Here is a 26,933-nt window from a genome sequence, read left to right on the forward strand (position 1 = left end):
CTGGTCCATGGGGTCACGAAGAGTCGGACACGACTGAACGACTGAACAACAACAACAACATGCAGGAGGAGACTGCGGCCTCCTCTTACCTGAAAGGGAACTTTGGCACAAATCTGCATGCAGAATTGTGGCTCCAGGAAATGCAAAACTTAGGTGGCTGCTGCTGCTGCTGCTGCTGCTGCTTGCTCTCTCTCTCTCTCTCTTTTCGGCCCTCTCTCGCACATCCTTCCTTCAGTGGGACTTAACTTCTGAATAGAAAGTGTGCTCCATGCTGGCCTAGATGCCCGTTTTAAGGGGCATTGAGCAGCTGGAAATTTGGAGAACTGAAGTGTTTTAAAACAACAACCTCACAGCTGTCAAGTTTTACCTTTTCTCATGAGGAAGCCTATTTGGCATAATGGAATTTCCCTTAAAATAAGGGAGAACTTGACAGCTATGCAACCTGCTTTTGTATTGTACGGTGTGTGTGTTTTGTTTTGTTTTTAAAAAAGACGTGTCCTTTGTTGCTTTTTTCTGAAGCCAACGAAAGACGCACCCCCCCCCCCGCTCAGATTTCCGCATCTGTGGTGGGCCGGAAGCTGGATTTTGGAGAGGCCTCTCTGCAAAGGGAATGATGCTCGCGTCTCTTTGCACGGCCAGATCTCTCTCTCTTTGCAAAGTGCCCGCAGCGCCGTCTGCTTTAGGAATGCAGCGAGGGGGAAGGAGGAGCGCAAATGAGAAGGGTGGAAGTTGCATAGGGGGTAACTGGTTGGGGAGGAGATGTGCTGGGGTCGCCCAGTTCCTGCCCATTGCCCCCCCCTCCCTTTCACCGGTGCGGCCACCCCTTTCCCCCCCCCCAAACAAAACAGAGCCCCTCCCTACCTGCAGCTTTCTCTTTCTCTCTCTCCTGCAGCTGCATCAAGCCTTTGTCCCCACCATCCTCTGCGCCTGCGTGAAGGGGCCTTTGCCGCTCCCACCCCTCCCTCCCTGCCTCCCTGCCTCCCTCCCTCTGGCACAACCCTCATTCGCTCGGCAGCGTCGCCTCCTGCGAAGCTTCATGGGAGTTGAAGTCTTCAGGGGAGGAGCGAGCGGTTCTCTTTCCTCCGCCTCCAGGAATTGTTTTGGGGCTCCGGAGTTCGAATCCGCAGAATACCCGAGGCGGATAATTTTGTTTCGGGCATTTTTTAAATACTTTATAATAATAATAATAATAGCAGCAGCAGCAGCAATAATGGAGGCTGAGAGTCATCCAGATTTAATGCGACTTTAGGGCTTTAAAACCCACACACAACAACAACTTTGTTTTTCTTTGGGAGAGTAAAAAGCGTTTGCTGTACTCGGTGGCTTTTTGTTTTTTAATCAATTTTGTTTGGCAGACGTTTTTTCCCCAGTTGTGTGTTGCTGTTGTTTTTAATAGGGCCATACACCCGACAAAAGTCAGACTTAGACTGTGTTATTTGTGTGCCCAAAGCTTTTGTTTTGTTGTTGTTGTTGTTGTTGTTACTTATACCCCACCTTTTTCTGTGACGGGATTCAAAGAAGCATACAGTTAAAAACAACCATTGAAAATATAGGAAAATCAATATTGAAAACAAAAAAATGAACATTGATAGAATTAAAATCATATATATATATAATCTCTCTCTCTCTCTATATATATAATCATATATGTATATGTATATATAGTGTACCTATTAAAGCCAATAAAATAATCACAATAGAAGCACTAGCCGTTTAATTAAAAGCAATCAATCCCCAGATGTCTTCATCTGCCAGCAGAAGGACAAGGGGGAAGCCAGTCTGGCTTCTCCAGGGAGGGAGTTCCAAATCTTTTTGCAAGCTTTTTATACTGTGCAGTACCTCATGCACCAGTCACACCAATCCTGTACCTACTTACTTCCAACATTACTTCAGAGTAAGCCGCCCTGAGGGACTTTCTTCTGTGTAAAGGTAAAGGGACCCCTGACCATTAGGTCCAGTTGCGGACGACTCTGGGGTTGCGGTGCTCATTTTGCTTTACTGGCTGAGGGAGCCGGCGTACAGCTTCCCGGTCATGTGGCCAGCATGATTAAGCCACCAGAACAGTACACGGAAATGCCATTTACCTTCCCGCCGGAGCAGTACCTATTTATCTACTTGCACTGTGTGCTTTCGAATTGCTAGGTTGGCAGGAGCAGGGACCGAACAACGGGAGCTCACCCCATCAAGGGGATTTGAACTGCTAACCTTCTGATCGGCAAGCCCTAGGCTCTGTGGTTTAGACGACAGCGCCACCCGCATCCCCTTCTGTGTAGGGCACATTAAATGATCGCCTTGTCAATACAGGTGTCTATAACAGTGACAAAAAAATTAAAAGGAAACAATTTAGAGGTGTGGCAAAGCATTTTTTTTAAGGAATGGGCACTTTGAAACCAAACAATGTGAAATTAGTTAAAACTGAAAAGACTAAAACACCCAACAGACTTGTGGGTTGTTTTTGTTCTGCTTGCCCCCCTTTATATTAATGGTTGCAACCATTAACGCCTCTTTGTCACAGGCATGGAAGAAAGGTCTCTAGCGCCCCCCCCCCACTGTTTTTAGTGCTACCACCCACCCTTTGGAAGATGGCATGGGAGGTTACACTGGGTGCTGCCTGATGACCTGTTTATCTAGCGTTCATTTTGATTTGTTTACAGAGAGATTAGATGACGGTTGACTACCTGATAAGAATTCTGATTTGTTTGCAGCTGGGTTAGGTGATGTTGTGTATACCATCTGAGATTATCATAGAGTTGGAAGGGGTCCCCAAGGGTCATCTAGTCCAACCCCCTGCTCGAATCACCAGCCAGATGCACCGACTCATTGTGCCACAGAGGTTATCCCACATTCCCCCTGCTGCTTTCCCCCATCACTTTCTTTAATGCAGAAAGTCCAGTGTTTGGGGGACCTGATGACAGACCTCTCAGTCAACTATCATTGTGCAGCCTGAATTTGCCTGAACCTACATTAAAATGGATCCAGAATAATCAATTTAAATGGACATGGGATAATCACTGCTCTCTCTCTCTCTCTCTCACACACACACATACACACACATACATATTTCCCTTTTTAAAGCAAATTACATTATCAAGAGCCACAAGTTGTTTTGGGGGGACCTGAGTAGTAGTGACAAGACCACACCGCCTTCTGGGGAAACCAGAAGGCTCCCATTTATGAGGGGATGAAGAGCTGCCTGCAGGGGTCCTGGACTGGTCCTCTCTCTGCCCAGTCATGCCACACAGACATGGTGATTTAGAAAGAACCTGGCTTTCAAAGGGTGGCTTAATAAATCACAATCCTCCTGCCTGCCCATTAAGATGACTAGGAGGTATGCCTAAGGCTTTGGAAAAAAAGCTCCTTGGATTGTGACTTTGAAAAGAAACACACAGCTGTGCCTCCCCCAACCCCTTTGGCTTACAGTATTTGGATACAGGTAGCTTTCAAATCTGCTGCTATGTGATGGGAGACAGTAGCAAATGCCCCTGCCCACCCAGCAGGAATCATAAGTTGAGCAGGGCTGTGCTCCATGCTTTGTGTTGGGATTACTAACCAGCAGGCGAGACAGTAACAGTCTTGTGGGGCTCCAACACATCTTGTTGTTGTTGTTTAGTCGTTTAGTCGTGTCCGATTCTTTGTGACCCCATGAACCAGAGCACGCCAGGCACTCCTGTCTTCCACTGCCACCCACAGTTTGGTCAAACTCATGTTGGTAGCTTCGAGAACACTGTCCAGCCATCTCATCCTCTGCCGTCCCCTTCTCCTTGTGCCCTCCATCTTTCCCAACATCAGGGTCTTTTCCAGGGAGTCTTCTCTTCTCATGAGGTGCCCAAAGTATTGGAGCCTCAGCTTCAGGATTGTCTTTGTCCATGGAGTTTTCTTGGCAGGTATACTGGAGTGGCTTGCCAGTTCCTCCTTCAGGTGGATCACGTTTGGTCAAAACTCTCCACTATGTCCATCTTGACCTGTACATAGCTTCCCTGAGTTATTCAAGCCCCTTCACCACGACAAGGCAGGGATCCATGAAGGGATTTTACAGCTAGCACCTTATAAAAGTGACCTTACCTTCTCACTTTTGCAGAACTTTAGTAGAGCAAGTTAAAAACAACCACTCTTTTCCCAACCAAGCCTTTTTCCACTCTGGTCTGCTCAACTCAACGCTGGTCTGGGTGTACCGCCAGGCTCTTGTTATGTCTGGGAAATGTACTTTATTTCATTTGTTTGTGAATATATGTGTGTGCGCGCACACTCTACATTTAGCATTTGTGTATTTGAATTGGTCAGGCTTAGCCAAGCCTAACATTCAGTCTAGTTCTTGGGAAGATCCTTGAATGTTGAAGCAAGAGTATTATGGGAGGAATTCAGTGTTGCGCTAAGTTGTTGTTGTTTTTCTGAGGGTACTCAAGGGCATGCAGTACTGGTACCTTTTTCCCCAGAAGAAAAGCACTGAAGGTTACCTTTCCACCAGGGAAAGAATGTTTGTTTTCCAGAGCGAATGACACCCTGCAATCCAGGGTTCGAATCCCCATCAAGTCATGATGCTCACTGCATGACCTTGGACCAACCACAGAGTTACCTCACTTGGTTGTTGTGAGGGTAAAATGAGGGGTGGGGGGTGGGTGGAGAACCATGTACGTCACCTTGAGCTGTTTGTAGAAAAAGTAGGATAGAAATTTAATAATAAACCAAACTCTTAGAATTGTGTCCAGTGCTTATCCCACTCATTGGACCCATTGAAAGTCATGGACATGACTTACTTGGATAGATTAATTTCAGTGGGTTGTATCAAATGGTAGTTCTACCCAGAATAGACCCATTGAGATTAATGCACAATTCTGACTTAGGTCCATTTATGTTAATAGGTTCTGCTCTTAGTGCAACTTAGTTGGGCACAACCCTTTACTTCTACGCCACTGTCCGTTACATATTCATTTGATGGATGCATTGCCTTAAAAATAAAATCCTGTCTTCCAAGTGCATCATTTCCCCTTATGCTTCAGGTATCTATGTTTTGTCTGATTTTTAGCATCGTGTATACATTTATTCACTTAAATCTCCTTTTGACCCACTTGTTGTTGTTTAAACTTTTTTTTTAATTGCTTCATAGAAGAAAGTGGAGGTGAGGTGATTATGTCACTGATTTCAAGCCAGTCAGAGCTGCCATGTAGACATAGCACTCATTTCCCTTTAAGCTGAACCCAGAAAATAAGATTGCTTGTCTCGGCTAAATGTGTCCTTTCACAGCACCCACCTCCTCAAATTATCTACCTCAATTGTCTTGAGAATAGAAATGCAATAACAGAAACAATCTTTTCGCCTTGCTATGAGATCATGCCTTTTGCCACTGCAATAAGGTCTCACCAAATATTTGAAACAAAATAGAAAATTCTTTCCAGTAGCACCTATTTTGTTTCGACTATGGCAGACCAAATTTTCTATTTTGTTTCGACTATGGCAGACCAACACGGCTACCCACCTGTCACCAAATATTTGAGTTGGATGCTGTTTCCTCATTAAATAAGGGAGTTGCATAAGTTTAGCCTGTTTTGGACCCTGGATCTCTGCAGAGGGCTTCTGCTTTTCTTGAGGCTGCAAACAATGCCACCTTGAGATTCCGATGCGTCTGAGAAGGAAATTATTTTTGTCTGTCTTCCTCTCCCCTCACGCACCATATACAGCCCACTTCCCTTCAGCAGAAGTGATAACTCTATAACTCCACTGGAGGGCAGCAGAAAATTACATAAACCAGTTTTTAAAGCACAGCATGCACTCCCTGAAAAGTTCAAGATTTAGGCATGGATGGTGTGTGTGTGTGATGTGTGTGTCTAGTCTCCAAGCAGTGGGAGATCTTGGGGTGCCATCACATGCCCTGTGGTTTACTTGAAATGAAGGTTGCTGGAGACTGGTTTCTTTGTGATAAATATGGTTTTATTCACACATGCACAAATACACATAGACTGAGTGTAAGATAGAAGTTCTCAGGGCAGGAGCACCCCAACAGATCATTCTCCCTCATTCAGCTTTTTTTTGGGGGGGGTGTCCCAAAGCCATAGCATTGGTTTCAGTACAGAACATTCCAGGCTACTTGCTCAGAAGCTTTTTCTGGGAAACAGGAGGTGACCCCTAAGCTGGCACAACCAATTAATGGTGAAGAGGATTCTTTGGCTAATGTGGTTCGTGCCCTTGTAGTTCCCTTCATTGGCCAACACTTAATCCCTGTCTGTTGTTCCCTAGCTCTCTAATTCAGGACTCGCCATGGTGGCTCGAATGCAGATAGTTGGCAATTTAATTTCAAAACAACTTAAAAGGTGTTGAGAGCTGGGAAGATCAATCCCTCCACACATACACACAGATCAACCATATTTTACTTTTGATTAATGAATGCTCAAACCACATCCTCATACAACTATTACTTGCAACCGTACAAGCCGTTTGGAACACTCACTTCATCAATGAGTTATTCTCCCCCCTCTGTGCTGGATGGGATGTGTGCTTGTTGGGTGCACAGTTGAAGGACTAATTGTAAACTTAGAGGATAAGTTATGGCAGCTCTGTATCAGTCTTATCTGGGAGAACTCTGAAATTTGCAACATTAGAAGAAGAAATATATATTTAGAGGATAAATCCTCAACAGCAGCCCAGTGAGAACAGCATATTCTGTGGCCACATAATTCTGTGTGGTATTTCTATGGGGTAGGGGGGTTGAGCCCAGAAACCTGGAGTGGGGTGTGTGTGAACGAATAGGATGAATGAAGTATGCTGAAAAGAGGCATGAGTGGCTGAAATTCTGAACAGGAGCACTCCACATTCCACTATTTTGTTGCAGGTACCACTACACACACACACACACACACACACACACACACACACACACTAAAATAATCTACTTGGGACTGAACTTTAAACTTTAGTGTTTTACTTTTGTTTTCCCCCCCCCCCACCCTCCATCCCACCTCTCCCTGCTCTGTTCCAAAACCAGAAACAACTGAACTAGGTAACAAGAAGGAACTGAAGTCCATGCCATTCATCACCTACCTCTCGGGCCTGTTGTCCGCCCAGATGCTGTCGGACGACCAGCTGATATCGGGTGTGGAGATCCGCTGTGAAGAAAAGGGTCGCTGTCCCTCTACTTGCCACTTATGTCGACGCCCAGGCAAAGAGCAGCTGAGTCCTACACCTGTGCTCCTGGAAATCAACCGTGTGGTCCCTCTGTACACGCTGATCCAGAACAACGAGACCCGGGAGGTGAGTGGAGCAAGAGATGAAACTGGGGAAGTTGGCCCATTAGGGCAAATGGAGCACTCCCCCACCAGCCTCAGTCTGCCCTTGTCCGGGATATGATAAAAGGGTATAACATTCAATTTTCACACACCAGCTGCTCAAACTATATTAAAACACCTTCCTGTTGCGGGGGGGGGGGGAGAAACTCCTATAGTTCACCTTTCATCACATCTTTGTAAATACGCTTGAAGTGCTATTGTTTTTGCGCCTTAGCCTGTCTTGCTCCCTGAGTTCCATTTCTCTTCAGCCAGTGCAAAACATATGGTCTGGTGTCCCTCTCAGCCAGTGGTGGCATATTATAATGGATGTAAAGACACCTGAGCCCTGCTTTTCCTTTAGAACACATGGCTTGTACCTGTGATTCTCACCGTGGTGCTTGGCAGAAAGTATGCAGGTACAGTTCATAGTAGCGTTCTGGTATGATAACCCTGCAACGAATTTGACTTTGTCCATCAAAGCCATGGAACACACACTTTCAACATAGTGCACATTATTTCATCAATAAAAGCATCATCAATTTATTTTTTTGCTTTCTTAGAAGACTGCTTTCCTTTTTTTCTTCACGCAAACAAATGAAAAAGACAGCGCGAGAGAGAAAACTTCAGCTGAATACAAGAGGCAGAGGAGATCCTATTAGTGAGCCAGCCCAGAGAGCTACTACTTTATTAATCCATTTCAACTTTGCTCACTAAACTGCAACATCTCCTAGTCAGGCCTTCAAGATTTATCAGACCAGTAATAGGCCTCCTGCACTGAGTCTGAAACAAATCATCCATAAGCCATCTGAAAAAGCTTTTTGGTTGCCAACTTGTTTCTGCAGACAATGCGCCTGGCAGACAAAACTGAGCCCAAACATCCTAGTGATTGTAGAGCACACTGAACACAGCAGCCAGTCTGACTTTGGCTGTACTTTGGCTCCACTTGGCTGAAGGTACAACTTGTGCAGTATTTTTTGCTGCTTTGTTGTGGGATATTTAAAAAAAGAATAATGTAAGGCCAAATATCAATAGACTTGTCTCATCCAAAGGATTTTCAGACAATCAGTAGATCAACATGTATTTTAGGTCTATTGAGATTTTGGTGGAGCTGGCAGCATTGGAATAAGTTCAGGGCATAAAGATAGTATCTCAGTTTTGCCTGGAGGTCTGGTGTGCCTCAACCTACCTCATTCAGTCTGCTTGGCCTAGTATAGGCATAGGCAAACTTGGCCCTCCAGATGTTTTGGACTAAAACACCCATCATCCCTAGCTAACAGGACCAGTGGTCAGGGATGATGGAAGTTGTAGTCCCAAAACATCTGGAGGGCCGAGTTTGCCTATGCCTGGCCTAGTAGCTGCTTGACTTTGTCCCAGAGTTTCTCTGAGCTTGTGCTGTAGGCGCTATGAATTTAGAGAAGGAAGAGTTGAGAATTGACCGCAAATCGCTATGGTAAGAACTTAGCAGACCCAGGGCTGAAGGGTGGAGCAAGAAGACACTTGAAGGCAAAGGAGAACAGCAGCTGGTGGTCCATGTGGGCACACTAGAAGAAGTGCTGCATTGATTCCAGTGTTGTGCTCACACCGTCCTGACTTCACCGCCACCCAGTCATGCCCTGGCAGTGGCAGTTATGCCAGTGTCAGGAGGGTTTCTCTGCAGCACTACTCTACCATTCTGTCTGCTCCTGGTTGTGAGCAGGCAAAAAGGTTGATGGTGAGCAGAGAAAGAAGATTCATGTCAACATTTGTTTTATGACACCTGAGCAGCAAACACCTGGAATTTTGCATATAATGGCATCTCAGAATCTTCTATAGTAAAAGAGAAGGTGCTCATGTTCCTCCCCTCAGATGGTATCTCTGTTGTGTGCTTAAATCAGAGCCAAGCTCCTTCTCATTCAATTCCCTTTTCAGCTAGAGTTAGGGAGGGAGTGTTTTGACTCTCTTCTTAACTGATAGATAGATGGCCATTTTAACTTTATCTCCTGTCTTTGGTCCTCACTGGCTCTCAATGCTTCATTGTGGCATGCAATCACTTCTTTCTTCTCTGAGCTGGCCCTCTGCAACATAGAGACTAGGAAGCTGTTTCTTCACAAGTTATATTGGGCCCATCTAACCTAATATCATCTCCTCTGGCCCTCAACAGCTCTCTGGGGCCTTCTGCATCATCTGCGATCTGTTTAACTGAAGGTACCAGGGATCAGTCAGGGGGACTTTTCTGTGACTGAAGCACATGCCCTACCACTGAGCTTTGATCCCCTCCACATCTTTGTAAACCTTTGTAAATCAGGCTCCTTGAGGAAGTTTTGGTTTCCCTTTTGGCAGTGGTCTTTTCTAGCTATGCCAGACATTTGGAAGCCTAAAACTGACAGAAATTATTTGCACCATTCAAACCCCCATCAGTAGCCGTACAGACTGTTTCTCTCTTACAACATCCCTGCTGTACCGTCAAATTGCCGTCCAGCAGAGGTCAATGGAATGTGCCCAACTGGCCACTGGAGGTCAGTGTTAGTCTAACAGGTGAAGGTGAACTTTCCTTGGTGACACTTCTTGAGGTTAGCTACTTGGCTCCTCTTCTTCCTTACTTCAAAACACTGAAAGAGCTTACATGTTAATTATATGTAGATTTATTTCCTCTCCCACACCCATCTTTACCTCGCCTCTCCCTCCCACAAACCAGGCCGTTGTTTCTCCATCCAAAAAACGACAGCCCTGTTTAAAGTCACTTATTAGCACTGCAGGCTGCACTTGATTAAGGTGCTTGGAACACACCAGCTTGCAACAGCTGTGGATGGGATGGGCGAACTGCAGGTCTGAAAGTAATCACAGGTATGGCCACCGTTCAGGCCAAGCTGATCCACTCTCCTTTACCCCATGGCAGTGGCATGGGGAGGGGGCAGAGGGGGCTGTCACCCTACCCCATCATGAGCTATTGCATCCTTCTCAGCACTCTCCAGCGGGGGGGGGGGGGCGGTTGAGAAGAACACAACAGACGTACCCCATGGCCCCCCTGCGAGCCCAGCGCTGCTTTTGTGAGCGGCGCTGCTTACAGGGAGGCTGCCGTGAGCTGTTGCGTCCTTGTCACAGCACTCTCCAGCTGGGCTCTCGGGCCAGGGTGCTTGCCTGTTGTGTCCTTCTCAGCCACCCCCACCTGGAGGGCACGGTGAGAATGAAGCAACAACTCATGGCACCCTCCTTGAGAGCCCAGCGCTGCTAGCAAGAGCAGCACTGGGCTTCCAGGGGCCAGGGCGCATGACTGTTCATGGCGACCTGCAAGCCCAGCATCATTTTTGCACTGGCTCCCACCCCCATGACATGGCCTGGCAGGCCACCACCCCTTCTGCCGCTGCCACCCGCCGCCATGACATGACCTTGTAGCCTGCCACTGCTTCTGCTACCACCTCCCATCGCTGGGAGGCTGCTACTTCTTGTGCCTCTGCTACTGCCGCCACCTGCTGTGGCCATGGTGAGGCCTGCAAGGTTGCCAATGTTTTTGCTGCTGCTGCCAGGCTGCTGCCGCTTCTGCCACCTGGCAGGCCTGCTGGCAGTCCCAGATTATTTATCTTCACTATAACTCATCACTTTACTTTGAATTGTACTGAATACCACCATTTGGTAGCTAAGCCAAAAAAGCCAAAAGTCCTGTTTGGATGCATTTCGGCTTGCCAGCTGATGAAAGCGACAGTGTGGTGATTGATTGTATCGTTATTTATCAGTATTAGACCCTTCAGTAGTAGCACTTGCCAGGACATTACCCAGTTCACCTCTGCATAGTTCCATCCTTATTTCAGACATCACAATATATTAGTATAGCACAATGTTTAGCTGGTGATATATCACAATGTTGAAAACCAGATATTGTCCAGCCCTAGTACCTATGGCAGTTTTATCAATATATGAGTACCTGAAGCACCTCATTTTAACACACACACACACACACACAGAGAGAGGGAGGGAGGGAGGGAGGGAGGGAGGGAGGGAGGGAGGGAGAGAGACTTATAATAATAATCTAAATAAAAAATTGTCTAGTGGCACCTTAGAGACCAACTAAGTTTGTTCTGGGTATAAGCTTTCTTGTGCATGCACACTTCTTCAGATACAAACTTCTTCAGATACACATGAAAGCTTATACCCAGAACAAACTTAGTTGGTCTCTAAGGTGCCACTGGACAATTATTATTTTTTTGACTGTGTCAGACCAACACAGCTACCTACCTGAATCTAAATAATAATAATAATAATAATAATAATAATAATAATAATAATAATAATGATGATGATGATCTTGCAGCCCAGACACAACTTCCAGTCCCACTTGAGCATACAATCCATATCTCCTTAGGACAGCCACTTGACCTGAACTAACATTTATGACATCTGGAAGGAAAGATGGTTGTGCTGGCAGTGCAAATCCTGCTTAAAAGCTCCACCAGACCTGCAGCTGGGCTGGAACACTGCCCAGCTGCTGCAGTGGAACATCTGAAGGAAGTGTGCAGAGGCACTTTTGTTCCCTTTGCACAGAGGTGAGGAACATTTTTCCAGCCCAAGAGCCACATTCCTTTCTAGGCAGCCTTCTGAGGTCCACATGCCAGTGGCACGTGGAACTAGAGACAAAAGCGGGTGTGGCAACAAATGCAATCCTCCCCTTTGTACAGTAGGCTAGTTTCTGCACACACACACACCCCTATCCTCCATCCAGGCAAGCAAGAGGCATTATCAGAGTTCAAGGACACACATCTAGCCATGCAAAAAGCACCCAAGGTGTAAAGTGCAAAGGCTTGGGGAGAATTCTGAGGGCAAGTCCGAGAGGCCTGGGGACTGCATTCAGCTCCCGGCCAGAGGCTCACCAGCAGTGCTTTTATTCTAGAAAAAAGGTGCCAGTACTCACTATGAGGGATGTGGGTGGTGCTGTGGTCCAAACCACAGAGCCTAGGGCTTGTCAATCAGATGGTGGGCGGTTTGTATCCCCGCGACGGGGTGAGCTCCCGTTGCTTGGTCCCAGCTCCTGCCCACCTAGCAGTTCGAAAGTATGTCAAAGGTGCAAGTAGATAAATAGGTACCGCTCCAGCGAGAAGGTAAACAGCATTCCCATGCACTGCTCTGGTTTGCCAGAAGCGGCTTAGTCATGCTGGCCACATGACCCGGAAGCTGTTTGCTGGCTCCCTCGGCCAGTAAAGCGAGATGAGCACCGCAATCTCAGAGTCGGCCGGGACTGGACCTAACAGTCAGGGGTCCCTTTACCTTTACCTTTACTCACTATGAAGTTGTTTTACTTCATAGTAAGTAAGTAAGTAAGTAAGTAAATAAATAAATAAATAAATAAATAAATAAATGCACCATTCACCACCCTCCCTTGGCTTCCTACTCCAGAAAACTGGCCTGGGGCACCTGTGGTTTCCCCAATCCCCTCCTCCCAACCCTCTGGAATTAATCTGCTGCATTAATTAGGAGGGGTCTGTGGAGGGTGATGCTTCTCTCCCTGGCAGCACAGCTTGAAGAGAACTGTTCCCAGCTCTCGAGACAGAAGCCAGTTCCTAGAATAAACCAACCAGACACTGACTGATTAGTCCCTGCAGAAAACATCCCAGCCCTGTCCTGAATAGGGGGACCGCAGGAAGTGGGGAGTGGAGGCAGCATGCTTGGGGTGCGTGGAACGGAGTCCAGAGGGGACAAGTCGGGTGTAGCAGACGGCGTGGCTGTTGAGGTGGGCCAGGTTTTTGTGCTGCAGGATGGAAGGCAAAAGCACACTTGAGTTACACCCTAGGCAAAAAGAAAAAGGGGGGGGGAGTGCCCTTATTTTGTGGGAAGAGGAGCGGGGGTTTGCCAGCAGACAATGGGTAAACATTAAGGACAGTGATCAGTGTAGTCGTAGGGCCTCTCCTGACATCATGTTTTCCTTTTCCAGTGCAGTTTTGGAACAGTTCCTGTGGAGAAATGCATGCACAAAACTTTATGTGGGGATGGAAAATCCCCACATATTTCTCCCCCCCTTTTTTCCTCTCCTCCTCCTCCTCCTTCTCTCCCTGCCCCCTCCAATTTTTCTTCCTGAAAGATCCATGTGCAGGAAATTGCAGGACTCCTTGTTTGCTACTTATGGATCTTACCTGGAAAATCCACTTTAATATTCCATTCTGGCATGTGGTTTTCCACATGGAGGGTGGGGACCTTGTTTGGCTTGGTGAAGCTGCTATGTGGAGACTGTTGTTTCTCACCCATTAGCCATGGCTGCAGCCACCCTCCTCCTCCTCCCTCCCTCCCTCCCACCAGTTCTTATGGAGCACTCCGAATTTAAGGAAGCCAGCATAATTCATGCCTGGGTAGATTGTGCTGGGGCAATTTACCCCCATTCCAAACCCAGTTCAGGGGCTGTTCTGCTGCCAGCTGAACTGACCCGAGCCTGGCAGAGGAAAAAAACAAACCTTTAAAATAGAGTCTGACGTACCACACTTTTCTTGTCTTTTTGCCATTGCAACTTCAATGGCATTGTTAGGTTATGTGACTGAGCTGAATGGAGCTTGGGCTCGGGGGGGGGGGAGTTTTCCAGCTGTACATTTAGAGCTTCGGTAACAGGCAGAGTGGGCTCACACATGAGGCAAGGTGAGGCAACCGTTGCCTCAGATGGCAGGATACACAGAGGCAGCAGATCTGGCTTCCAAGGAATGCATTGCCTGGCACTGGCACCGCTGCTGCACTGGCAGCAACAATTGCAGCACACTCCTTGGAGGTTGGATCTGGCTTCTCCTCAGCAGCCAACCCATGTCACCTCTTATTATTATTATTATTATTATTATTATTATTGTTGTTGTTGTTGTTGTTGTTGTTGTTGTTATTAATAATAATACCCCGCCCATCTGGCTGGGTTTCCCCAGCCACTCTGGGCTGCTTCCAACAGAATATTAAACGCAATAATATATTAAACATTAAAAGCTTCCCTAAACAGGGCTGCCTTCAGATGTCTTCTAAAAGTCTGGTAGTTTCCCCCCCCCCTTTGACATCTGGTGGGAGGGCGTTCCACAGGGCGGGCGCCACTACCAAGAAGGCCCTCTGCCTGGTTCCCTGTAACTTGGCTTCTCGTAGCGAGGGGATGCCATGGAAGTTGAGGGTACCGCCAGAAGGCCCTCGGCACTATTCGCCCTTGGCGAATAGGAGATGCTGCTGGTCTCTTCCCACCCTTATTCCCGATATAGATTTCTTTCCGCACCCCACCACTGCTTTATCCTAAGTATGGCTCTTCACTCATCCCTGGGGTGGGCATTTTCTGGCTCGCCTCAGGTGCCAACATTTCTTGGGCCACCCCGGTGAAAAACAAGTGGGACAGTCACTTCTTTGGCTGCTTTTCTCCTCACTCTCCTGTTTTTAGCCAATCTCATTTTTTCTTGTCCCGCCAGGGCACGAGAGGCTGGTTGGGGCAGGCTTTTCTCCAGCGACCAGAACCACTTCTCTCTCTCTCTCTCTCTCTCTCTCTCTCTCTCTCTTGCTTTACCTTATGGGAGCAGAGTGTTCCTCAGCCATAGCTCCAGAACTGATGAGATCCTGCAAACCAGGATCCCCACTACCGTTGCTCCCTGTAGTTGATTACAGTTATATACCCCTCTTGCATTTGTCTGGGGTTCTGAACAGGATGTTACGCAAGTAGGAATGGATACATATAACCCCCCCCACACACACACACACACGTGCGCGCACAATTCTGAATTGGGCAACCACCACACCAGTAGCCCCTTGGTTGGTTTTAATCAATTTCTGTTAAAAGTTTTCAACATAAAATACAATAAAAGCCAAACTAACCGAGCAAGAAGAAAAAAAGAAAGAGTAAGAAACTAAAGAAAAGAGAGAAGAAAAGAGAAAGAGAAAGCAAGGCCCTCTATCACATTTATATCTTAGCCCTTATTCCACACACAGAAGAGTGAGCCCTCCCAGCTCCCACCTGGGAGCTTCCCCATCTTCCCTCCAGCCTCCCATCCTGAGGGATCCTTTCTACTCTGCCCCTCACATAAGTCCCCTTGTCTTCCATCTATCAACTTCCCGTGTCTCCTTCATTAATCCAAATTAGGGAGCTTCAAAAAGCAAAGCATAAATATAGGTAGAACAGAAAGAAAACAAGCATTAGAGATCGTAGAAAGATAAGAAGAGAAAGGAAAGGAAAGAAAGAAAAAGGAAAAAAGGCTTCTAATTCTCTGTCTGCTAATTATGACAATTATCCAAAATATTCAAAGTATGCACTCCAGGATATCATCTATCTGTATTGTCCAGATGTTTCTCAATCTGCTAGGCCTTGTTTTCTCAATCTTCCATTCCAGACATCTCAATTTCTCCCCTTTCCACTCAAAAACTCCAAAAGTAGCTCTTCAATGATTATTATCATTAAATGCCCAAAATAGTCATTCTCTGGTCCAATATGATGAATTTCCCCCCAAAGGTTTTGACAAATCTTAAAAATGTAGTAGTCCATTCTTATTTGCTTGTTGTATCTTCATTAATTCATACTCAGTTCCATATATTCCAATCCCATTTCCTGTTGGCCATACATTTTTCCTGATCTAAAGGAAAAAGGAAAAACCCTCCCACTATTTCCATTCTTTTTCTAGACCAGTTGTCAAGAGCTTAGAGGCATTTCCACCCCCTGTTTTCACTTTGTACACAAGGCCCTTTCTCTCTCAGCTCCATCTCTGCCATCTCCGGTTGTCCCTGTTCATAAATCCATTCATCTCTTCTGGCATCACAGCAGCATCCTTTGGCTATTTAATGCTCCAGATAACTGTATGGATATCCACTCCAATTCATTGTCTGCTGTTACCCATTTTGTCTACTGTTAGCCACATCTTTTTCCACAGGTCCTGTGCATTCTCTAGTCTGATGTATCTTTGATCCAATCTCTTTTAAGGTTCTACACATCTCAGCTCTTAATTCTGTCAGCTGTTCATCTAGTAGTTATTGCATGATACCAATGATTAATGAGGCATTCAGTGTTGTCTTTCCCATGTTGGTTTCCATTAATCTCCCCCTTGGCAGTCTCTGCTTCCAGGAACTTGTATGCATTCCTTTCTCACACAGATAAGGTTCAGTTTAGTATTCGCAGCTAACATAGCACATACAAGACGCAGACTTAGAGGCAGTATAAAATGAAGATTTAAAACAGACTCAGCTCTTATCAGTTGTATTCTTTTAAAGTCATCAGTAATTAAGCTTTTTTTTGGTCATTTATTTTTATTAATCTTCCAATTTTAACCCAAGTATACAAATACCAATTAATTCCAAATTAATACAATTTCATTAAAGTGGTTTCCTGCGTGCTGTGCTTGATGCATCCATTATGATTTAATATTACTGTTTCATATTTTTAATAACTTCTAGTTATATTCCATTTAACAAATTAATCACTTAGACAGCAATTGAATTCTTAATGATTTCTATTCTGTTATTATGTTACTTAACCTTTCATAGAACTTCAAGTGAGAAACTCTTAATTCTTTCCCCTCCCAGTCTCTGCGTGACAATATAATATGTACAATTGTTGGTTTCATTGACCTTGTATGCTGCCATGTCCTTGAGCTTCTCCCGCTGCTGCTGCTGTTGTTGTTTCTTTCCCAGCGTAATTGAGGGTGGAGCTATGATCTCATCCTTTGCCGACCTTTAGAAGCATCCACATCATGAGAACTTCCATAGCCTAAGTTTTGAGTTTTTTCTTAATATAAGCCAATATAATTAAAGTTTGATCTTTTCCCCTTTGGGGTTTCTATAGCTTAGGTTTTCAAACCTCTCCTGAGTTTACAGAGAATGGTTACAAATACTCACATCATGGGAATTTTTACAACCTAAGTTTCGAGTCTTTGTATATCTAGAGAATTTTTACAGCCTATGTTTCGAATTTTTCAATGAGGGCCTGCACAGCTCATGTTTGAAGTTGTCTTTTTCGTTTTCAACTCTCTTTTGAGCCTAAAAGGTTTCATTTCATTTGTAGCATTTGCATGTATAGCTTAAGATTTGAGCCTTTTCAAAAAAGCTTTTTTTCAAAGTGAGATTGTGCAGCCTGGGTCAGAATCATTGACCAATATTTGAATTCTTACAACTGAGGTTTTCAATCCTCTGTCTTTGGGCTCCCCTAGCTTAGGTTTTTATACCTTCTTTCAAGTTTAATTTCCTTTGAGGAAACTGATAGTCTTGGTGAAACGGGATCCTTTTAGCCAGCAACCCGTCAGGTTCTTTTTCTTTTCAGAAAATCCTCATCTAGGTTCTATAATCCTTATTTATACTTTCGCGTCAGGCACTTTAATGTTAAGTTGTTGCACTTTCCTTGTATTGAACTATTACAATTACCCGTTCTAGAGATTTTCACGGCTTCCGTTTACTCCGTTTCTGCAATGATCTCATGGTTAGCTCCTACTTGCTCGACTTAGCTCCATCCCAAAAATGCTCAGGCAGTTCCAGATAAACAACAGTCCACTCCAGATAAACAATGGTCTACTCCTAGTTGAAATCTAGAAGAATTGCCATTCCCTCCTCAGTCTGGGAAGGGAGAGCTGTTTCAAACGTATCTGCTGATGATCTGGCAGCGCTTTTAAACATTGTCATCTGAATTTTCCTTTGGAGTTTGTTACTACCTTCCATGGAGACGATTCTGGAGAAAGAGAATTGCATTCTGGAGATGGCCAGTCGAGAGGAAGTTGTAGGAAGTACTCAAACCGTATGGTTCCTGCCTTTGTAACCTATCCCAACAATATCAAAATAAGCTTGAATAGACAAGAGGGGATGACTGAAGATAAGATGATGCAGACCTTAGAGCACTCCAAGCAGCCTTTGGAAGGCACAGCGCATGGAATGATTCCTGCCCCTTCCCAGAGGAGGAGGAGACGAGTGGAGGTGGCAGGTGACTCCCTACTGAGGGGGACAGAGGCAGTAGTGAGTGTGCACCGTATAATTATCTCTGCTGACTGGAGTATCAGCAGTCCATTTTCTTCCCCAGAAGTTCTAAAGGCAGCCAAAGTGGTAGCTCTCCTTAACGAATAAGCTGTAAGCCGCTTTGAACCTTCCCAGAGCCCCATAAGCCTGGACAATAAACTCCTTAGGTCATCTAGAAATCAAGGAAGAATAAACTTTATTCCCCACAGAAGGCCCAGCAAATGCCACAAGCAAAGACTTGTGGAATTACTAAGTTCTGTCTAAATAAATTTGTAAACGCAGGGTATCCTTCTCCTGTTTTCAGGGGTGCTGCTCTGTTACATACTGTCAAACAAATGTCCTCCAGTTCCCTTGAGTAAAAACTGAAATTGGTTTCTTACAGCGAATTTCTGTTTGAAAAGAAGAGTGGAAGGCATTCTTCCCAACCCCTTTGCTTTCTCTCTCTGCATCCATGTCTTTTGGGTGGGTGGGATGATGGTGTAACAGGGTTGGATTACAATGTCCTCTGGTCTACTCTTCAAATAGAAATTCATTTCTGATTTTTCAACCCAAGCAGTTATTACAAAAAATGCATATATTAGATAAAAGTGTGAATTTAAGAAGAATATATTAGGGGAAATAGCATACAGAAATGCTTTATACAGTATTAGGGGAGATTGCTTGCAATAACAACAAAAATTCATACATTAGTCAAAACTGCATATAAAATATTCCTATTAGGAGAAATGCACACTAAAATACCGATTTGTTTTCTTTGTTTTCTTTTTTCTTTTAAACTGTTTATGCAGCTTTATATTTACACATCATATTTCCATCCTTATACAATATTTTACATAGACTTTCCCACCCAGCTTTCCATGGCAGTTCAGATATATCTTATTTGACTGCATATCCAATAATTTATCCACACTATTCCTCCCCTTCCATATCTTTGTTGTTGTCAACTGTTGTTAATAAAGTTTCCCCTGCTTGGAAGTTAAATTTAACATCATATTTTTTTAAAAAAAAATATTCCCCAGATATTTCCCTTCTATGTTTTTCATCTTGATTTCTTATTTTAGTAGTCATGTTCTGCATATTCTGTTAATTTATACAATCATTGTTCTTTTCCTGGAGTCTCTTTTTGTATCCAATTTCTAGCATACACTATTGCTGTTGCTGCTACTGTTGTGTACAATAATAAATTGTGAGTCTTATTTGGTATCCCATCACCAATTATAACCAGAAGGAATGCTTCTGATTTCTTAGGGAATGTAAATTTAAAGATCTTTTTTTAGCCATTGTATATCATCTCCCAATAATCTCAGGCATATTTACACCACCACCACAGATGTATAAATGACCCTTCTGCTTCTAAGTACTTCCAGTACAGCTTGGAACCTCTTTTGTACATTTTGACCACCAATTTGGTAGGCATCAAATACCACCTATAAAGCATCTATTGGATGTTTTCTCTTATCAGATAACAGGTCAGCCCAAAAAGTTCATAGTTTTATTCCAAAGTTTTTCCCATGCTGAGATTTCAATGCTATGCCCAATGCCTGTTGCCCATTTTGTCATTGCCTCCTTGATCAGTTCATCTTTAGTCTCCCATTCTAATAGGATTTTATATACAGTTGTACCTTGGTTGTCGAACGGAATCCGTTCTGAAAATGTTTGACAACCAAGGCGTGGCTTCCGATTGGCTGCAGGATCTTCCTGCACTCAGTCGGAAGCCACAGAAGCCATGCCAGACATTCGGCTTCCAAAGAACGTTCGCAAACCAGAACACTCACTTTCAGGTTTGCGGTGTTTAGGAGCCGAAACGTTTGAGTTGCAAGGTGTTTGGGAACCAAAGTACAACTGTATTTTGGAAATTATTTTTTGTTTCTTTGTTGTTGTTCTCCAATTCCACCTTTTCAGATTCTGATCCTCCTTGTAGAAATCCTCTTTCTTTGTCTTTCCTAAAGACCTCATTTAGTTGAAAGTATTGAAACCAGTCAGTTACCCAATTCTGGATTTCCTCCCATTTTTTTAAGTTTTATGATGCCTTCTTTATATTCAAGAAGTTCCTTATATGTTCCCCAGTCTCTTTCCATGTTTAGTTTTTTCCTGCCACTGCTTCAATGGATGAAATCCAACAGGGAGTCTTTCTTTCTAGATATCTTATGTCTTTCCCAGACATTGTATAGGCTCCTCCTTATAACATGGTTAAGGAAACCCTTATGTACCTTAGCTTTATTGTGATGAAGGTAGGTATGCAATCCATAAACTAAGTCTGCTGTCTCTAAGTCTAATATGTTTACATTCTTCAGTTCTATCCACTCCTTCATCCAACACAAAATGTTGACTCATAATATAGTTTCAAGTCTTGGAGGGCACCCCCCCTCTGTTCATCGCATCAATTAAAATTTTATATTTAATCCGTTGTTTCCCCCTCCTCTGCCATATAAAGTTTGATATATCTTCTTTTCACTGCTTAGAGCAATTATTGTTATTTATCACTGGTAGTGATTGAAACAAGAATAACATCTCGGGAAGGATGTTGATTTTGATTGCAGATACTCTTACTAACAGTGACAATTTCATTTGATTCTATTTTTGGAGGTTTTTAAAAATTTCAGTTCAGGCTCTACTATAATTATCTTGGAATAAATTCAAATTTCTGGGTGCAAGCCACACTCCTAGATACTTAACTTTTCTTTTCCACTTTTATTCCCGATATCATTTCTAGTTCTTCTTTTTATTGCTTTCTTAGGTTTTTAATTATCATCTTGAATTTCTCTTTGTTGATATAAAATCCAGCCAAAATACCAAATGTTGTTATGACCTCCAATGTGTTAGGTAAGCTTCCCAATGAGTTGCCTAATGTTATTACTATGTCATCTGCAAAGGATTTGAGCTCATAGAGTAGCTATCCTACATGAATAACCATTATTCCCTTGTCCTCACAGATCTTCCTAGTCAACACTTCCAATACTAGGATAAACAGTAATGGAGACAGAGGGTATCCTTGTCTGGTACCCTTTTAAATGTTAAATTCCTCCATAATGTTGCCATTAATGATTATGTTTGCCCACTGTTCCTTATATATAGTTTTATTTCTGTTATCGATTACTAATCCAAAATCCATATATACTATAACTTTCTTCATAAAAACACATGTGACATTATCAAATACCTTATCTGCGTCTAGGAACAGTAGTGCTGCTTGCTTTTCATTTCTCTTTTCTATGTATTCAATTATGTTCAAGATGTTCCTAATGTTGTTTCTTATTTGTCTAGATGGCAAGAAGCCTGCTTTGTCTTTGTGGATAAATGTGTTCAATACTTCTCCCAGTCTTTTAGGCATAATAGTTGCATATATAGTGGACCCTTGGTTTTCGAATGTATTCCATTCTGGAAGACTGTTTGACTTCCGAAACGTTAGAAAACTGAGGAGCAATGGGCGGTCAGCAAAATCCATTGAGAAAAATGAAAAACATGCAGCGGAAGCTGTTCGACTTCCAAGGCGCGTTTGAGAATGGAAGCAATTACTTCTAGGTTTTTGACGTCCGGCTTCTAAAATGTTCAGTTTCCAAGGTGCTGAAAAACTGAGGTTCCACTGTAACTTATCATCATTATTTAATATGGTTATTGGTCTGAAGTTATTTGGTTGCTAATTAATTTTCATGAGGCTTTTAAAAAAATCACAAACTGCTGCAAAATGTGGAGAACTGAATTTAAGATTGCAAAAATGACTAACTGATAAAACTGAAATTGACAGATCCTACCATCCCTACACTTTGCCCAGTCCCTGCCATTATTTAGGGAGAGACCTTTTTCTGCTTTCCCCAGAAAATATGTAGGACAGGTGGTCTCCCCCCATTTGCAGAGCCATGTCATCTAGAAAGCCTGCATGTTGAATATGGAAACATATGTGCATCCATCATCCATCATCCATCACACTCACAAACACACACCCTACTCAAATGAGAAGGGGTTGTCCCTTCTTTTGCAGCTGGAAACTATCCCCTAATTACTGTGTTTTGCCAAGGCTCTGAGCAGCAACAGCATGAACAGCAACAAAAAGATCCTCTGCTATGGAGACTTTGATTAATGCACACTTCTCCTCCCTGCACCTGCTGGACATGCCCAGAGCAGCCCCTTTCCACGTGAGCATGGATTTCTTTTCTCTCTCCCCCCCCTCCACCTACACCCCTGCTAAAGAGAACAGAAGCACTTTTCTTCCATTCTCCACCAAGGATTCTTTGTCAACCTTTGTTTCCAGGTCTGGGTCTCAGATCCCACACATTTGTCCAGATCCTTCACTGAAGAAGCCTGGAAAAGATAGCACAGATAGAATAAATTTTGGGTTGATTTTTCCAAAAGCTGCCAATAAGAGATGTCTAGTAGGGTTCCTACTTATTATTTTTTAGGACAAGAGCAGTGTAACTTCTGGTACACAGAGGCTGCATTCCCTCCAAAAGAACAAGTGCACAAGATGTAATCATCTTTGTCCATGGAGGCCCAGGCTATCTCTTAGCCACCAAGCCAGTTTTAAGGTACTTCTACTTGGATACAAAGACCTAAATAACTCTGGACCATGTTACCTAAAAAACCAGTGTTTCCTTTCACTGCAGATCCTTCAGCACAGGTGTGATACTAGCCCAATACAGTGGTACCTCTGGTTACATACTTAATTTGTTCTGGAGGTCCATTCTTAACCTGAAATCGTTCTTAATCTGAAGCACCACTTTAGCTAATGGGGCCTCCCGCTGCCGCCTCACCGCCACTGCCTGATTTCTGTTCTCATCCTGGAGCAAAGTTCTTAACCTGAGGTACTATTTCTGGGTTAACGGAGTCTGTAACCTGAAGCCTCTGTAACCTGAAGCATCTGTAACCTGAGGTACCACTCCAGTCTGCATCTCGGTTGCAGCTGCAAGGGAAGCTCCACATAAAGCTCATTACAGTAGTCCAGACATGAGGTAACCAATCCATGTCCACTGTGGCCAAGTTGTCCCCATTCAGGGAAGTGCACAGTTGATGCACCAGCTGAAGCTATAATTAGGTTCAACTGGTGTGTCAGCTGCACCTTTACCTGGACAGGGATAACTTTGCTACCAGGAGTACATCCCCATCCAGATCAGGCAGGTTCCTCAATGCTCAGACCTGGGAAGCTCTTGCCCTTAGTGTGTCTGTTTTAACAGGATTCAGCTTCAGCCAAAAGGCTGAAGCTAAATCCTGTTAAAACAGACACCCCACCACTGCATCCAGGCACTGGTTCAGCTTATGCATGGCCTCTCCTGACAGAGTTAATAGAACTGAGTGTCATTAGAATACTGACGGCAGTGTGTCGCAAACCTGATGATTGCTTCCAACAGTTTCATATAGATAAGTGGTTCTCAAATTTTCAGGCCACCTCCACCTCGTGCAATTGATTGTGCCACAAATGTTACCAGCAACCTACTTATGCATTGTCTTGTGCAGCAATGTTCCAATGGTGTGGAACAAGTATACTACTTGTATACTACTAAGTGACTTTAACTTAGCATTGGATGCAACCCATTGTTCTGCTTTTAAAAGTGTTTTCCCCTTTCTGTTTCCTCTTGCCTTGCTGTTGTTTTTTTAAAGAAAGAAAGAAAGATTCTCTATTTTCGTCTTCCTCCCAATCTTTTTATTTCCTTCACCTGCCACCACCTTCCTTTCCAGCACTGTTCTTCAGCATCTGATCTGCCCTTTGTAGCAATCTGTCCTCTGCTGGCTGAGAGATCCCAATGACTTCAGAGTCAATCAAGGGTAATTGATAGCAGGCATTCAGGGGCTCCCAGTAGGCAATCGTGGTCACTACTGTGGAAATAAATATGAGTCAGGTCTCGTGAGTACCATCCCAAGGCAAGGATCCAGCCTCCCTCGCCCCCGGCCAAATGTCTATTAGCAGGAGGGCTGGTGCATGACATGTGTTTTCTTCTTGGAGGGGTGGAGCAGACAGCAGGATCAACCAAGGAGCTAGTCGAGGTGGAGATGAGACAAGCTGCCTCTTTGCTTCCCAGATGTTGGCTTTCTTTTGGCGCAGATGCAACTGTTAAGTAGACAGTTGTTCTGGAAGCAGAGATGCAATGTGAGCTCAGGCGTGGAGTGAGGCTCACAAGGGGAGCCAGAGCCTCACAGTAACAGACACGAAAGCGTCTGCAAGCAGCAGTTCTCCTGCCGGAAGCAAGCCTAAGGTCCATGTGGCTGCTTGTAACATGGTTGGCAGGAAACAGGGTGCTTTATAATGAAATTTGGAGCTAATAAATGAGCAGTCTGGTTTGAACAATTGGGAGCATCCATTGGCAAGCTTTCGCTTCCGGTCATGGGAACACAGGAAACTTTCTTATTCTGAGTCAGATCACTAGTCTGATTAGCCAGTATTGCCTACACTGACTGGCAGCTGCTCTTCAGGGTTTCAACCAGCAGTCTCCCCCAGGCCTACCTGGAAATGCTGGGGATTGAACCTCAGACCTTTTGAATGAAAAGCAAATGATCTACCATTGAGCTACTGTCCTTCCCCATTCTTCAGTTGTTTCACTCAGAAAGTCAGGGGTCATATATTTAAACTTAACTTTTCTCTCTAAAGCTGGACCTCTTTATACTTACAGGGTATATATGATTTTTTTGTTTCTATTGTCACACCCTTCCAGATCCAACACATCTGCATCCTTTAACAAAATCCATTCTTGTAGCCAGAACACGCAGGACGCTTCATAATAGAGTACAGTTTTAAGTCTGGCAGGCAGAATCCGCCCCTTTCTTTGGCATCCGTTAACAATTTATATTTAATTCAGAGCCAAAGGTCAGGGTGGGAAGGTCATAAAGAGCAAGGGGGATAAAAAGAGTTTGCTGACTATGAGATGTCTAGGCACCTAGAGATCAGACGGAGAGAGCCTTCCCAAAGGAAACTGCTATTTTCATTTTGTTCCTCAATCATTATTTGCTGACATCTTTCTCCCCCCTAGTGGCCAAGTAAACATGAGCAAGAACGTCTCGAATTCAATATAAAGCAGTGATGGTGCTTTTGATATTTCCCTCAATTGCCTTCACAATTGTATGTGCACTGAACAAGTTTCAGTTGGTCCTGCCATACAGAGCTGAGCTACATCCACCCAGCTTGAGCAAAACTAGAGAACTAGGATGATGATAGGCTGTAATCATAGTTCCCTATTGTTCTAGAGTACAGCACTTTGTGATTGAGATGAGAGCTCATAAGCAGTCTTACCCAGTAGAGATGTTAATAAAACATAAAAGTTGGCCAGTGTTTTCCACCCCCACCCCCCGCTCTCTCTTCTGTTCCCTTGGCCCCTATCAGTAACAAAACCCAGCACAAGCTGCCCACCTTGGGCCTCTTTTCAACACTATGACCTTTTCTGCAGAAAAGATGAAGTCTCTTCATGGGATGAACTTCAGGAGATATGGCTCCCTGGCGTCTGGCAGCTGGGGAGCAGAGTGTGTGAATTCTAGAAAGGTGAGGTCACCTGCCAGCAACAGTTAGTTAGCTCTGTGAACCTGGCCTCAGCAGATACAAAACCTCACAATGCCTGAAAGTATCATCTGGCCCAGAAAGTCAGTTTGTTAATACTTTTCTTCCTTGGTGTTTCAAATGCTGCAGAACTCGCTTTAGATCCTCCAACCACCTAAAGAAAACTTGAGGTCTCGTGCAAAGGTAACCAAAAACATTGCACCTGGAAGCTGTTGAGTTCCTGCGTTGATACTTTTAGCATCCCCATCATTGGTAAATCAGGACATTATATCATTTAGCTTGGGATTTAGTTCACCAGCATGGTATGGTACAGGAACAGGGAACCAATGGCCCTCCAGATATTGTTGGACTACAAATGTCCCACCACCCCACGCCTGTCAAGGGGAGAAAGGTATCTACACCAGCCATTTCTGCACTCATAGATAGAGGCTCTTTGCACACATCTGTTTTTCAGAACAGAAAAGAAGTTGGGTGTCTAGTCAGTCCTGACATCCAATGAAATGTGGGCATGTTTAAGGAGGAGTGTTCATCTGTGGCCTCCATACAATTTCCTGGCAGGCACATTAGTGCCTACAAGCACCATGTTGGTGACACCTGGCCCAATATATGCTTAGTGAATTATTTTTTACATCCTCATTTTGGTGCAGACTTCCATACTCCCTTGCCATTGCAAATAATTCAGTGTCCATTGAAAATAGGCCATAGGTGAAGCAAGCACGAGTATTGTTTGTTTGCAAAACACAACACAAGCAATTCCCTTGACCCAACAACAAATGATAACTGTTCCTTGATGCAATTGTCATTGCAACACACAAAACAAAGGAAGCCGTTTATTTACTTAATGGCTTGTTGTATAAAGATGCTTAACGTAAAGCAGGATGTGGATATCCTTTTGTCTTGTTTGTGTCAAAACTAATTAACAGAACATGCTTTGTGGTGATGGGGGGAGTGATCCATCAGTTCCACCCTCTGTGGATGCACATGGGTGTGTGTGTGGAGTCAGTCATCTTACACATTTAAGAGCAAATCAGATGATGCTTTGGGTGATTCATAATGCCATATATTTAATGATATGACTCCTCTTCTAAAAACAGCCATTTCTAGCTAGCTTAGAGTCTTGCAAATCCCCCTTTGGCACTGGAGGATATAAATTAAGTATAGCAACTGACTCACAGAAGAAACAGGACTCGGATCAGAGACACTTGTGTTTTCTTCTTTTAAGATGCTGTTGAAGGCAAAGTCCTGCAGCTTACTAGGGAGAGGAATGGTGCTGTTTGCCCTTCTCCAAGAACCAGGAGCTGTGGGGG

General features: G+C 44.2%; 1 protein-coding gene across 1 annotated transcript in view; it reads left to right on the forward strand.

The window, feature by feature from the left end:
* ASTN2 (astrotactin 2) overlaps nucleotides 1-26,933 on the forward strand; it is a 627,871-nt gene that overhangs the window by 488,191 nt on the left and 112,747 nt on the right. Inside the window, 1 exon segment of the mRNA XM_033137815.1 lies at nucleotides 6,977-7,242. Coding sequence (XP_032993706.1) covers nucleotides 6,977-7,242 — 266 coding nt within the window.

The sequence above is a fragment of the Lacerta agilis genome, chromosome Z, assembly GCF_009819535.1.
Source record: "Lacerta agilis isolate rLacAgi1 chromosome Z, rLacAgi1.pri, whole genome shotgun sequence".
Taxonomy (NCBI): domain Eukaryota; kingdom Metazoa; phylum Chordata; class Lepidosauria; order Squamata; family Lacertidae; genus Lacerta; species Lacerta agilis.